This window comes from Drosophila biarmipes, chromosome X (genome assembly GCF_025231255.1).
Source record: "Drosophila biarmipes strain raj3 chromosome X, RU_DBia_V1.1, whole genome shotgun sequence".
Taxonomy (NCBI): Eukaryota; Metazoa; Arthropoda; class Insecta; order Diptera; family Drosophilidae; genus Drosophila; species Drosophila biarmipes.
Window position 1 is genome coordinate 1,746,631 of NC_066611.1, and position 15,593 is coordinate 1,762,223.

The window sequence follows — 15,593 nt, forward strand, 5'->3', positions numbered from 1 at the left end:
TCCCTCGCCGGCTTCTCAGTCCCTCCAACAACATAGCCAAGCCTGGCGGGAAAACCCACTGAAGAGGCATCGCTGACTTCAGCGGCCCCACAACCTGTTCGCGTAAATCTGCGTTTAAAGAGGTGCCGACAGCGGCAGCGGCAGCGGCGCAGCCCACAGCTCACTTTCGAATGTTGAACTTTCAGCCAGCATCTTCAGCCTGCCCACCGCCGTTCGGCCCAACTTTGGTTCGTGCAGATACTTTTAGGAAGATGATTTTTAGGTAGGGATTTAAGATAATGTCTCCAGTTCGCTTCGCTTGTCCCGCCCTGGCAGGGGTCCTCGACTAAGCCCAAAGTAAGTTTGGTATCTTTGGGGTTTATGTACTATACACTATACTATACCCCATGGTTTGTTGTTTTCCGTTGATGATTCTGGGCACAAAACCGAAAGCTGCAAACTTGATCCCCGCCACAGTAGTCTATGTTTGTCGAAGTCGCGTAAAAAAGAATTCAATGGTACTGCCTTGGGTTGGATTCGAAAAATGCGTTGGATTTTTATTTGTCGCTGGCGAGGGAAACGTGATTTTGTATAAATTTTTCGGGCTGCTTGCATAACTGAACTCTCGTTCGGTATTTCTGGGTAGGGAAACACATTAAAATGCTCCTTTGTAAATGGCAAAAGGCGTGTAACGGTTGCGTTGTGAGGAAGGTAAATATCCATCAACAAAAGTTATGAGCTATATAAAACAGACGTTCGAAGAAGCGGCCAACGTTTCGGGCGCAATTAAGTGTTTTGATCACTTTTTGGCTCGCAAAGTAGACCTAACATCTACTTTGAGGCACTTGCCGTGGTGGCTTAAATAGAGCGTTCAACTCGAATTATGTGAAAGCAACAACAGCCACAGCGAGCCGCAGAGGGGAAATAAAAAATCGCAAATTACAGAAGCAGCATAACCAAAACAAACACGAGCAAGGCACACAATTTCTTCACAATTATCAACGAGAACGGCGCGTCGAGGGCCTCGTTCAACGTATAATTTCAACCTTTTCGGCATGCGATTTGCGCAGTGTACAGTGTGCGCACATATATTGACCAAGCAAAAGTGTTTCAAAATGCGGGCGCCGCATGCTTTTGCGGCTTGTGGGCGTGGCACTCGGCCGGAGCAAGCTGGGCTTCAGGGGCACAAGTACATTCTGCGTGTCAAGTCTAGGAACTAGCCGACGTTTCTATACCCTCGCAGGTCGTTCCCGTGGGCGCATTGTGTGTGCAGAGCTTTCGGATTCTTAGAAAGCCAAATAATCACAGAGATATTACGATAATGTTCCAATTTTATTTTAGTAACGTATTTTTAGCAAGGGCACATGGCTAGATGGACTCTTTTGGGGATGCGTGTACTTTATGGGGTCTGAAACGTTTCTTTCACTGCGTTGAAAAGTTCTGTACCCCCTTGCAAGTGTATCAAAATGTGGGCACAACAGCGACTGTTTCCGTATTCGCACACTGGCTCCACCTAAATGCGAACACTTTTTCAACACTTTAGACAAAAAAGGCTTGTACGTTCGACGTTACAATGTTTTTTGTCACACACTATCCTATATATATTCTTATATCCTATAAGATATTTGATTTGTTTTAGGAAAAGTACCCCAGAAGTACTCCGACCCCTTATGAAGTATCACTGTGGACGGCAGTCCACGTGGTGACGAAGCGCACCGGGACAGTGGCGGCTACTGATTTTGTCTAATGTAAGCTTGCAACCATAAGTTCGATTACCGGAAGAGACAAACATAGGCTTACCGTAATTATTATTTGTATATGTATTTACTCTCGTGTTTTATTGTCGGAAACTAAAGAAGACTCTACGAAGTGACTTCAAGGCGACCCCAATATATAGGAAAATATTCAGGAATATGTCACTCTTAAAACACAAAGTATCCGAGAAAGTCCTTTATTTGTGTTTGCTATTTGGCGTACAAGAAGAAGCAATTACGACTCTAAAATTAAAAAAATAATTTATGTAATAATATAAATTCAATAGATTAACACATTTAATTTAAGCGAAGTATTGCTAAGAATATCACAGACTTCATAACTTGCGTAACGTTTTACTTCTTTTATAAATATATCGGAATATATATTATATCGAATATATTTATATAATTCGGAATTTAATTTTTATATTTTTATATTTGTTTATGGGGAATTTATTCTTAATTTCATCATAATAAATTCTTGGTTCAAGAACATTTCATACTCATTTCGCACCAAAATGTTCTCAAATTTATAATGCTGTTTGGAGTGAAACGGAAGGAAGTGCAAGAACCTGATGCTTAATCCCAACATTCTAGATGGCTACCTCGACTCGGCTAGCTTATCTCAGCCATATTTTAGATCATACAGCCAACAAGGGTATTAAAACTCCGTCTTGTCCAAGTTACCTGCCGTACTCGTTTAGTCTAAATTGAGTGTTTGTGGCTAGAAAAGATTAATAAGGTGAAATAAGGAGAAATCATAGTTTTCCGATGTTCTAACAAGCATACGTCGATGTAAGATCGATGTCCAGGTCTACCGCAAGCCTGTTAGCTTTCAATGCATCTTGAAGTTTTCGCATTTGAAATGTTAGCACAATTAAATTTTTCCGGTGGCCCTTCTCTGAACGTGTTTTTTGGCGATTGGCGACTAAAAACAAGTCTTATTCTTAGTATTATACAAATTAACAAGAAAGGAAGTTAGCTTCGGCAAGCCGAAGTTTGTATACCCTTGCAGTTATAAGAAATAATCAACCTTGGTAACAACATGTGAAATTTTTAAGGATTGTTGCTGGATTCAAAAAACAAGGAAGAACGCTATAGTCGAGTGCCTCGACTATTAGATACCCGTTACTCAGCAGGAAGCCAAGTTTGGCTGTTCTAGCTTGTATAGTTTCCAGGATCTCAGCGTTCATAAGGATAGACGGACATGGCTCGACTCGGCTAGTGCTCCTGATCAAGAATATATCTACTTTATGGGGTCGGAAACGCATCTTCTGCCTGTTACATACTTTCCGACGAATCTAGTATACCCTTTTACTCTACGAGTAAGGGGTATAAATATTTCATTATTTCTCTGACCGTATTTTCCCACCCATTTTCGGATCTTTCCTGTAACAGCTAGATGATATAGTCGATCGATTTTAATAAAATTTAGTTCGAAATTCAGAACTAATTAAAAAATGTTATTTCCAAGCTTAGAAGGTTATATGTTGAAAAACATCAAAGATATAATTTTTTCATATTATTTTCCCACCAATTTTCCGACTGTTCGTATGGCAGCTATATGATGTAGTCATCTGATTTTGATAATATTTGATTTGAAATTCAGAACTAATTAAAAAATGTTATTTCCAAGCGTAGGAGGTTATATGTTAAAAATCAACGATATATTTTTTTCTACATTTTTTTCCCTATAGTTTCTGTGGGAGCTACAATATATAGTTTTCCGATCCGGCTGCTTCAGACTTATATACTACCTGCAAGAGAAAGAGGACTTTTGGGAAAATTTCAGCCTGATAGCTTAAAAACTGAGAGACTAGTTTGCGTAGAAACGGACGGACAGACGAACGGACATGGCTAGATGGACTCGTCTAGTGACGCTGATCAAGAATATATATACTTTATGGGGAAACGTCTCCTTCACAGCGTTGCAAGCTTTGACTGAAATCATTATACCCGCTGCAAGGGTATAAAGACTACAAATAATTAAATGGTAATTTAAAATAAGAATGAAAAGGTAATTTAAATGCCCTTTGAATGATACAATACTGTTTTTGTGAAAATCTGCTCTTTGAATTTTTTTCGTCATCTTGGAATCTCAACTTTTTTGATGCAAAACGTTTCTCCAAACAAAACTAATGGTAACAGCAAATAGAATTTTTCAAAATTCATTTTGTTTGATTTTTTGAAAATGTTTAGCCATATTTTTCTTTTTTTCATACAAATTTTTTCTTCTTCAACATGTGGTGTTCCAAGGGGTATCCCTTGAAGTGGCAGTTCGGGCAGCCCACCGGGCTCTGGACTCGCGTGTCCTGTGGCTAGTCTGTCCGCACTGTCGGCCGACATTTTGTGGCACGCGTGATGCGCCCCAACGGGAGTTGTAGGTGAACCAGCCAATGTATGCTCCGTGGAGCTGACTTTAAGCGTCACATCAACTGTGGCGTCATCCGTCTGCGACCACGACTTCTCGAGTTGCACCTGCTTCTTGAACGCCTCGGGGTCCATTCTGTCAGCGCAGTTGATTTTGTGCAACTCGCTCATGAAGTCATTTGGCGGCGACGCGGGCTTCTTGTTGACCACTACTTTCTTGATCTCGCCGGACGGTGAGGTGCGGATGATGGCACCAAGCACCCGGCCGCTCACCTTGTGGAGGCGCATTGCGAGCGAGCACTTTCTCCGCCGGCAGCCGCTTTCGCGGCAGAAGGTACCGGCAGGCTGGGGTATGCAGAGGCATACGTTGATGGCCCAATCGGCGGATGTGTCTCCTTCGACTGCTTGTACCAGTTCTCCAGGATCGCATTTCGCACCGAGGCCCTCGTGGTTGACCACGATCCGCAGCAGCTCTTTAGTGGAGGTCCTTCTCAAGAAAGTGATGACACTAGCATGACCTGTGACCTAATTAACGCAACTGACTACCTCTATGGCATGGTCATAGCCTTTTCCAGCTCCTTCAACGTCATCTAAAGTAGCTTCTCCAGTGCCTACAGAGGCAGCACCGGAAGCAGTAGAAGAAGGCGGCGGAAGTGTCTTCAGCCATGACAGCGACCTTTCCTGCCACGGCTGACACTATCGCCCTGACTGCTAGGCGACTTGTCCGTCTGTCCGTCTGTCCGTCCGTCCGTCTGTCCGTCCGTCTGTCCGTCCGTCTGTCCGTCCGTCTGTCCGTCCGTTTCTACGCAAGTAATAATATAGATAGAATAATCGGAACATTTTTTTTTTAATTATATCTTTGGTGTTTTTAGGATAAACCCTCCTACGCTTGGAAATACCATTTTTTAATAAGTTCTGAATTTTGAATTAAATTTGATCAAAATCGGACGACTGTATCATATAGCTGCCTTACGAACGATCAGGAAATTGGTGGGAAATAAGAAACAAATTATAGCTTCGGTGTTTTTGGACACATTATCATAAAATATTGCGAATATAATTTATGTATTTTTGAGAATTTTGAATTAAATTTAATAAAAATCTGACAACTCTAGCATTTAACTGTCAAAACGATCAGAGAATAAAATATTTATACAAACAATTTTTTTTTAAATTATTGAAGCTGGCAATAATTCTTAAAAATGTGAAATGGTGTTACTAAGGTTGATTATTTCTTATAACTGCAAGGGTAAACCAAATTCAACTTGCCGAAGTTAATTTCCTTTCTTGTTTTAAAGGTTTTTTTTGAACTCCATGTTTGTAATAACATCTTGAGTTGCGATTAACTAATTTTGGCGATATATGTTTTAGTTTACACCTCTAATTTCTTCCTTTAATTCTGCCGAATAAATGAATATATTGTAAGCAACAACTAGCTTAGGCAGCTGGGAAATAACATTAAGCTCCTTACATTGGTCAGTGCTAACAATACAAAGCCTTGACAAATAATATTAACCTTATTTTACCAATACTATCAACCTTATTTTAGCAATACTATTAACCTTATTTAGCGAACATGGCTTGTATGGACGGTAATTTTAAAGCGGTGCATGTCTCGATCAGAGGTCGGATTCCTTTCGAGTTTTAACCATATCAATAGAGCTGCAAAGTTAAAGGGTGTCATTATAGTTGTATGTTAATTCATATGCAACCTGAATTGGTTGGAACTTGGAATATTAATAAACAAGTGTCTTAAAGACCTTTCAAAAAGTAACTATGTATAATATTGTTACCTCATTTTTATGATCCAACTAACTACTGTCATCCTTCTGGAAGCATTCACTAAATATTATTTCGGAGGTGACTCTACGGGAATATGTGTTTTCAGCCACAAAAGTGTTGTCAATCATCTAAGTAAGCCAACAATCAGCAATGTCAGATAGAAAAAACTATTAAAACCAAAAGTCCCGACTCCCCCGCCTCTAAGGCAAATTCGAAAGGGCAGTTTAAAATATTTTACGCAATTGGCGAAAAAGAGGGGGACAAAAAACAAAGGAGCAGAAGAAGTGGAAAAATATTTCAGCAATTGCGAAAAACCTCCTGGCGTGCAACCTCATGACTGGTTTTCCCCTTCTTTTTGGGCATTTTCCGCTTTTTCTTTATTTTGCTTTGCACTCACGGCACTTGCTTCATGTAAGTTGCAACCTGCTGCTGCTGGCCGCAGCTTTGGTCTCGACGTCGACACCTTGTGTTTTCTTTTTCATTTGGCGGCGTGCTCATAAATCGCTGATCACATGGCGCACATGGTGACTGCATGATAAGCAGAATCGTTACCTATCGATGCCTTTGTCCACGTACTGCTGCGGCCAAAATAGTAGCACCGGCACTTGTTCCTACAATTCTATACTGATTTAGCTGTGATTTACAGATCACAAATCTAATGAAATCCCTAGGAATAATTCGGTTGTTTGGTAATTATTTTTTACCAGATTTAAAGTATTTATATCCGTGATCGGTGTTCGTTTGGTCGTTTCTAAGCGAGCTTGTCTCTCAGCTTCAAAAACACAGGTCTGCAATTTTCCACAAAAATATTTTTTATTTAAACATTTATTTTTTATAAGTTCGGAATATATATGTAAGTGCTATAGGAACGATCGAATATTAATAGGCAATAATATGCGGCAATGGGAAAATACTAAGCTTTATTGGTTTTGATCATGTTCTCCTTTATTCCGGTATTTTTACAGACAAAAATCGGACTACTAGTTCATATATGTACTAATATAGCACCAATACATATTGCTAAAACGTTATATTTTTATTTGATAACAAACTAATTTCAAAAATTGCTAAATCGTTATATTTATTTTTCAACAAAACCAATACGATAGTAGGTTTAAATCTTAGTATATTTAAAATTGTTAATCTTTATATATATACATTGCTCCCATAGGAACGACCTGGAGGGTACATAATCATCGGCGTTCCAGCCAGCTTTCTTGTTTCAACATTTCGTAACTTAAACCCAAAATGGGAACACCTGTCTAGCATGAGTCGCCGGACATGCTAAGCTTTAAAAACTTTCCAAATAACCCTCTATGGTTTGGCAGTAAGACAAATTTGTTGCATTGAAATTAGCAAAAATTTCAAAAATTTCAAAGTTCAATGGCCCCAAAGTAGCCGAAACGGATGGCTTTCATCAGAGAGTTCGACAACAAGGAACCAATCGTTTCATGTCCTGGGATATTCAAAATGATTTGGGATATCCCAAATAGTACTCAGACTATTTTTAACAAATTAAGTATACCAACTTCCACTAATTCTTTTGACTCTTAACAAGCTTGTAAACATTTTGTCCTTTGAATTATTAATTGTTAAGTACCAAACGAGTTGCTAAACCCATTCCAGAAGTTAGTGTGGAAAAGATCGTTCGATTACCAAGTTTTTTAATTTGCTGGAAATGCACGCTGTAGTCAGCCTTTAAATAAGATTGTGTTCAGCGTTCACATAGGCCTGCAGCCCCTAATCGCAGTTCGGTACATATGTATAGGCACACCATGTGCCCACCCGTGTCCAATAAATTCCCCCGCCAGTGACCAGGCATTCAATAACTTTAAGGCGACCAAAAACGAGTTCACTACTGCGATCGCCGATCGGCCAAGCCCAAAAATGAAAACAAGCGGCAAGTGTGGAACCCACACCTGCGCAGCCAGGTCCACACGCAGGTAGCACACAGCTACAACCGCAGTCAACGATCTTTGGGAGATTTTCGGAGTTTGTATTTGGGCCTTGGCAAAAGACCAAACGAAACTCGCACATTTCGCCGGCTGCTTTCACTCTCCACTGGATTTTCGAATTCTTCCACAAATATTTTCTAGGGGGCGAAGGGAGAGAAAGCTTGCTAGTTTCGAAAAGTCGCCGATAAGCGATTTTTCTCGGTGTCTCCTCGGTATCTTTCACTGGTAATGCAGGGCGCACGTGCATTTTGCAATATCCCCCCTCAGCCACGCCCTCTGCCCAGGTGAGCAATTAACTTCAGGTGAGAGCATTAGGGGACACATGATTAATGAGGCGGACTTGGAAAGGTGAATCGAACAAACGGCCAAAGGACGCTTACTGGCGTTTTGCTTTGAATATCTCAACCCACAACTTGGCGGAAGCGCTTGTATATAAGTGTTTCAGAATTCGATGATGGTACTTTGAACAAGAGAATCGCCGACTATTGAATACTCAGCAGAGGGGAGTGCGATGGAGATGTGCAGCGCAGCGACCTTAACAGGTGCACACCTAGCGTCGACTTCTTTATTAGCTTAACACTTTTTAATGGGCGGTCCGAACTAAGCATTTTAAATCTGAAATCTTAATTCAATAGCTCATAGTTTCCGAGATCGCAGACAGATCCAGCTCTCAGCTAAAACTTCAAGTGAGAAGCACTACTTGCTGCAACAAGCAACAAGCAAGGTCTAAGATACAATTCAATATTTTAAATACAAAAAAATGGCTCCAACTTATAAAAATCCATTGTAGGTGACAAACTGGCGCATATATTAAACAACATTTTTTGGTTTGTGGTGGCAATTCCTAAATACTTTTTTTTTATTTTTAACAAATTAAAAAATTAGTGATTTCAACAAAATGAATTTAAAGAAAAGGATGTTTTTCGAAATAGGTTTCTTTTTTGCCAATTTTAAAAGATTCGAACAAAAAATTCTACCATTTTCAAAGTTTGCCGGGTTGTTACTCACAATACCTCAATAGCGCGTGCCTCACATACTTTTCAACGAATATAATATACCCTTTCACTTTATCTAATTAGCCAAGAACTCAAATCTATCTTCGCGCTACTCGTAAGACCACTCCTGTATTTCAAAATCATTTACTCAACGCTCCCTAACTCAGAGAAGTGTAAAATTTAAGAAATGTATTATTCAAACAACATTGTAAGCCGTCATCATCGTCTTCAGAAACGCCACACATGTCGGAGAAAGAGATACAGAGGGGAAAAGTGAAATGAAAAAGAAAGTGAACAACTTGTCGAACACCGGGTGAGTCTACGATCTGCGTATCTGCGATCTTGTCCATTCTGGCGGCGAACAAGAAACGAGTCACCAAACGAGTTTGAGCGTTTTCTATTGTGCAAATAATGTGCCTGCTTCCTTTACAATAAGTCAGTTTTTGAAAACTAAGACCCACTGTTGTTATAGAACATTCCTGCTTTAATTATATCTATGACAAAAAGTTTCTTCATTTATAATGGTTTAAAGACGTGGTCTTATGTTCTTTAGCAATTAGATTCCGTTTGTTTAATGATGCTTTTTTCCATATCTTGAATTCTTCAAATTTTATCATTAATTAAGAAGTTATGACCAAATAATGTAATCGCCACTACACTCAAAAAAATGCACCCTAAATATTCGAAAATCACCCGTGATTTTATTGAATGAGGAAATATTTTCTTAAATTTAAAAATATTTTCTTGATTATAGAAAAAACTTCTAAAATTTATATAATCTAAAATTTTGTAAACAAAAAGAGTAAGAATTGCACCTTTTTTTCTATTTTTTCCTTTAAATAATGGTAATTTCTTTACTTTACAAATTGCTTAAACGGTTCTTAAAAAGGTTTAGGTTAGAATAAATGTTATTGGCTGGACCAAAAACACAATAGCCCTCTTTAGTTAATATCTGGATATGGTGTGACCAGTCGCGGGTTCGAGTTCTGAGGTTAGAATTTTTTCTTTGGTATTAATATGTTCATGTTTATGAAAAGTATTTATATAAAATAAATCTTAAATAAATGCAGGTAAATATACAAATTTATAGACTATATTCCCATTTACAACTCAAAATTGGCATACAAAAACAAACAAATTCCTCAAATGTATTTTAAGAAAATATTCCTTATTTATAAAGTTTTTTACCGTACAGTTAAGAAAAATGTCTCATTTTATTCAGAAATGGCAAACCATAAATTCAAGAAAATGAATTACTTAAAATAAAGGCGAGTCGGCGTAGGATAAAAATCATTGGCGATTTTGCCGATTTAACGCTGAATTTCTTGAATAAAGAGCAATTTTTTTAGGTTTACATAGGTGGTTCCCGCTAACCCGGAAAGAGTAGCTTTTCTGCTTGCATACCTCATTCTCCATCGCACTCCCTTTGGTTGGGTATCAGTTGTCTGATAGTCGGGGCACTCGACTGTAGTGTTCTTCCTTGTTTTATTTAAATAAATAATTTTATGATGTATATAAAACAAATTTTATAATCCCTAATCCATCCATAAATTGAAGAGACTCTTTTTAAAAATATTTAGTTCGTATAGGTTAAGGAATACACAAAATTCCAATTCGACATGAAGTCAAGTCATCTATCTAACAAAAAAAAGTTGTGTACAGTCAGTATCATTGTGGACGGCTGTCCATGTAGTGATGAAGCACACTGGAAAAGTATGAAAAATAAATTTTTCTACAAAGCAAGAATTTTTAATAAATGCTGTACTTTAGAACTTTCTTTTTATTAAAATTAAAAAAATATTTTTGTTTATTTTTAAAATTCCAGGCTAACTCCCTGCGTCACCAAAAGGCAATTTTCCAAAATTCAGAGAAATCGCCATAGAAGCAAATCATTCTCGATTTGTCGGTTTTTTTCTGAGTGTGCACGAAATACTCTCCCAGTTTTATATTTCGTGGCAAAAAAAATTGTCTTGTAAAATAATATGTAACAATATCTAAATATGTATGTGAATATTTTTAATTTTAGAAAAGTCGAAAGCTTGTCTGTTTTAAGGCAAACTAGTCTCTCAGTTTAAAGCTAACGCGATGAAATCCTACCAAAAGGTTAATTCTGTTTCCGCAAAAAACAAGCTTAAACGATCCGGGCACCTAAATTCTTTAGCTCATAGGAATAATCAAAAAAATATTATAAAAAATGAAACTTCGGTGTTGTTTGACTTCTACTCTTGGAAATATCTTTATTTCAGTATTTTAGAATGTTGACTGAAATTAACTAAAAACGGACGACTCTATCGTATAGCTGCTGAAGTAATGTCAAAACAATGCGAAGACCCTAATATTTTGTTTTCGGAACTGAACGGAAATGGAACATTATCGCAATATTCTGTACTAAGTTTTTAGTTTTTTATTATAATTATATATTATTTAACGGGCACCGCATAAACGCAGTTTTAGCTGGCCTGAGTACTAGGCTTCAGGAGGGTGCATCGGCTCTCGGAAGTGCGTCTCCGCTATGTGAGGAGGGTGTATTGGGTGCAGGATGGTGTACAGGCTTTCGGTGTGACCAGCCCAGGAGCACTGGCGAAATTCCACCAATTTCCGCTCTTTCTGCGATGGCCAAACCTCGATGTCAACAAATCGATGGAAAAGTTTACTTTTCGAAACTTTTTCTGCGGGCAGCCGAGGGTGCAAATTTTGGCTCTTAAATGAAGCATAATTGCAGTTAAAAAGTGAAACTCATTCGGCAATCAATACATAACAGCAGCAGCGGCGCGAACGCTACGGCCAGCCCGTAACCCCCTCCCGCTGCCAGCGTGCTTGCCTCGCTCACTTCTTGCTCCCGCCGACGCTCGCCGCTCTCCCAAATTTCCCAGCATAATAATTAAATTAATAAAAAATCCAAAGCCAAAAACCGATTTCGTAACTCGTAAAATCGAAGAACAGTGCGACAAATAGAAGTGTCATACGAAGAATAAACTTTTTCTTTGCGTGCGACGATTGTGTGCTCGTGCGTGTGATAATGTGAAATAACACAAAACACATAGCTCCCTTTTCGTTGGAAAACACCCCCCGCACCTGGTAAAATGTCCTACACGGAACTGGAATCCGGCTACCAGGATATATCCCAGCAGCAACAGCAGAACCCGCCACAGATTCACCCGCAGCAGCAGCGCGTGGGCTTCTACCTGGGCTTACAGGATGGCAACGTATGTTTCCAATAACTAACTAAAACTATGGGGTTCTCTTATTATTATTATCGCTTTGCATAGCGTTGGTTTACTAGAGAGTAATAACTCAAGAATGGCATTTCGAGATATGTAAAGGCTCCCAAAGTTTTCTGCGCCATATGTCTCTCAGCAGTGCGAAAATATGCGCTGTATTATTCAAGATCGAAAGAACACTAGATAATTACATAACAAACATTTGTGCATCATTAACTCAAAAATCATGTTTTCAACCTTATGTCACTCTACTAGTAAGTGGGCTAAATGCACATTAGGGCGGGTCGATTTGCATGGGGCCAAACGTAATGCCTAAAGGGTATCAATAAATATTGGCGAGCAATATAAAGGTGGTTCTAGACCTCAAGTGTGTTTGCCAACATTACTGAGAGTCCTTCGAAAATTACGTCCCCCCACAGCGACCCACCCTAGTGCACATACTTGCCTAAAACTCACGTACACTGTTATAGTGGAGGTCCCAATTATAGCAGTGATCGGTGACCACTAATTTAATGGTCCTAAAAAACCTTATAACATTATTGTAAAAGCTTGGCAAAAGTCAAAATGGAATACATAATGGATGTAACAAATTAAAATTTTTTCAAAAAACTTGTTTCAGAAAAACACTTTTTTTTAATTTTAAAGTGTGACATTATTTTGCTGACCCTGACTGTAGATGTTTGCATGCGCTGCCTGACCCTGACATTCTTGCGGGTTTCTTGCAGTGCTGCTTCGGCTCTCCGCCACACTCTCTCCTGCTCTTCCCACTCATCTGCTCGCTCTCTCCAACAGCTGACTTTTCAATGTCAATGCCAAAAGCTCTCGCTCTCCCTAGGACTCCCTCTCCTTGACACTTTTGGGAGTGCGTTTTCCAAATTAACAAAGTTCCGTTAGGCAAAAACAACAACAACACCCCAAAGCATCAGTTTAGATAGGTGAGGGGGCTGACGCACATAAATTCTACGCTGTTAATATACATACATACGCCATACATAGGCGGTGTGCACCTTAACAGCCGGAAAAACATTACAGAACTTGACGAATTTACGAACGTAATTACAAAAAAAATTAGTTACATTTAAACGATTTTCCTACTTCTAGGAAACATATATATATAGTTTTTTTAGATAACATGGTATAATGTAACAAGAGTTCAATGCACTAAGACAGTAAAATAAGTAAGCTTCTAGCTTCGTAACTTCTAGCTTTTTAGCTAGCTTTTAGTAATTCAACGTTTTTGCGAAACTTTTATCCGTCAATAAACTAGGAAAACAATTTTCCGTTTAATTTTGTTTAATTATAAGGTGTTCTGCTAAGTTAATATTAAGTTAACAGTACACTGGGAACTGGGAATTCGCCGTATTTATCCGTAAATTATTTGTGAAAGAATACATTTTATCGCTCAACTTTTAACATTTATTTTTTATAAAAACTAGTAAGTACTAGTAAAATTAAGCAGTACTCACTAAAATTAATTTTTTCCAAAATGTTTTGAACTGTTTTCGTTTCGTTATTATCCGTAAAAGCTTCGGAAAACAACAAATTTCGTCGCTCTATGCTTAGAATTTATTTTGAAAAAAATGAACTAGTTGCTTACGTCTATATGACACCTGCAAGAATCTGAGAAATCTATATTAAGAGAAATATAAGATTATATAAATAAATTTTCTAATTATTGTTACGCAGCTTAGGAAGTTCATACTTGATACCAACTTAGCAGAAAAATGTTGGATAACAAAAGTTGTTTTGCTAACTTGATGCTCATTTTGTTAAAGAAAGGGTCTACGAATAATCAACTGATCAATAATATTATTATTATATTACCCGTTACTCGTAGAGTATGAATTAAAAAAATTGTTTACCCTGCCCACAAGCAGCCCACGAACTTATAAATATACTCAATTTGACTCACATATTTCGGAAACTGTCTAAGCTCGAGGTTGGGATTCCTTAACTTCGTATAGAGCGCAGTGTTCTGTTACGCCTACAGTTTTTATGCCAAAAAAAATGTTAACTAAAAAGTATATCGTCAATACCTATCAGCACGCCCACTCTAATGTGGGTGGCACTCACTTGGTAAGAAAGTACGAGGTGTCAATTTCTGACTTACATATGTCTTCCCAACAAAAACACTTCGGTATTTGTCATTTATATTTGATTCATATTCACCGAGATACGAGAGTAGAAAGAGTTGGAGATGAGAAATCGATTTTTCTTTTAAAGTCCTGGCTTGCATACGTGTCGTATGAGTAATTTTTATGGAACTTTGAGAACGATTCACAAGGCAAAGGCTGAACAAAACACATTATAAGTTTTAAATACATTGCGTTTTTGTTATTTACACCTTTCGAAACTACCTCAAAATATTCGTACAAATTACTCACCGTTTATTTTACTACATTTTAAAAATCCTTCTTCACTCGCTCACCCGCTTTAATTGTTATCGCCCCCCAAAAATAAGGGGTATGTTCGATTGAAAAGGAGGAAAAATTGATGATTTCAGCGCAATTCCTAAACATAAGTGCTACGCAACATTCCGTAGGGGAAGGTGCGCATTCAGATACGATATGTATATCCGAAACAGCTTCAAAAATAATAAGCCATATAATACATTTTAAACGTCTCATACATTTTTTTTGCGTGTTATTTCGTTGACTTTTAGTGCAGAACATCCAAGAGAGGCAAACACGAAATGAATAACTCGAGGGTAGGGATGCACCATGGGAAATGGAAGTTAACATTTCTTTCGCTTATTTTTTATTAATGTAAACCATTTCAAGAATGTTGTGATCAAATTGCATGTCAATCGAACGAAAATTGAAAAAGATATGACCCTTTGATCGTGGGTTCATCCAGACTGGTCTTCTAGAGTCCAAAACTTTAAATCGTTCTCCTAAAAGGTGTCGCTGTACAATCTTCTCGAAAACTAATTTACAGATCGTTTTGAAATTTGTGATTTTTTTAGTGTTTATTTTTAATTTTATAATAATTAATGTATCGAATTTTTAAGAATAAAATTTTTGACTACAAAGTTACTCATTTTAACTAATAAACAACTGCAGGTTGCATTTTTCATTCTAGTAAAAACTTAAAAATTGAACAAAAAGGAAAAAAGATTTAAAATTCATATTTGATTTTTTAATACGTGGGTTTATAAGTTTTTTTTAGCGTTAAACTAGAAGATAATTTTATCACAAGTACAATAAATGTTGTCTCGTTCCGATAGGACTTTCCCGCCAATCGTAAGATCGTAAAAATGAAAAGCCGAGGAATCGCGTCAATGTGTTCCGGCCGCTTGTATGCCTCCCCGACACTTGCTCACTTTTTCTTCCATAACTTTAGAAGTACTTGGAGTTGTTTTCTGACATTTTGGGGACACTTTCTTGGATACTTTGGGTACACATTTATGCAAAAAATAGATTTTTTAAGCCTCTACCGCACTCCTGTTAGCTGAGTAACCGGTCTTGGAAGCCGGTACCATCTCTCGTTTTATCTTGTTTATAAACACCGTCGTTGTTTTTTCTGTTTCCTTTCGGT

The 15,593-nt window shown here is 38.0% G+C and overlaps 1 protein-coding gene across 5 annotated transcripts in view; it reads left to right on the forward strand.

Moving 5' to 3' along the window:
* Positions 1 to 11,438: 11,438 nt before the first annotated feature.
* LOC108028877 (inositol hexakisphosphate and diphosphoinositol-pentakisphosphate kinase) overlaps positions 11,439 to 15,593 on the forward strand; it is a 31,217-nt gene continuing 27,062 nt past the window's right edge. For 3 of the 5 annotated variants that reach the window (XM_017100871.3, XM_017100872.3, XM_017100887.3), the window contains exon 1: positions 11,439 to 12,041. In XM_017100871.3, the coding sequence (XP_016956360.1) occupies positions 11,919 to 12,041 (123 nt within the window). In that variant the 5' untranslated portion in view covers positions 11,439 to 11,918. The remainder of the gene's footprint in view (positions 12,042 to 15,593) is intronic. The other 2 variants (XM_017100881.3, XM_017100882.3) reach the window with 1 other exon arrangement.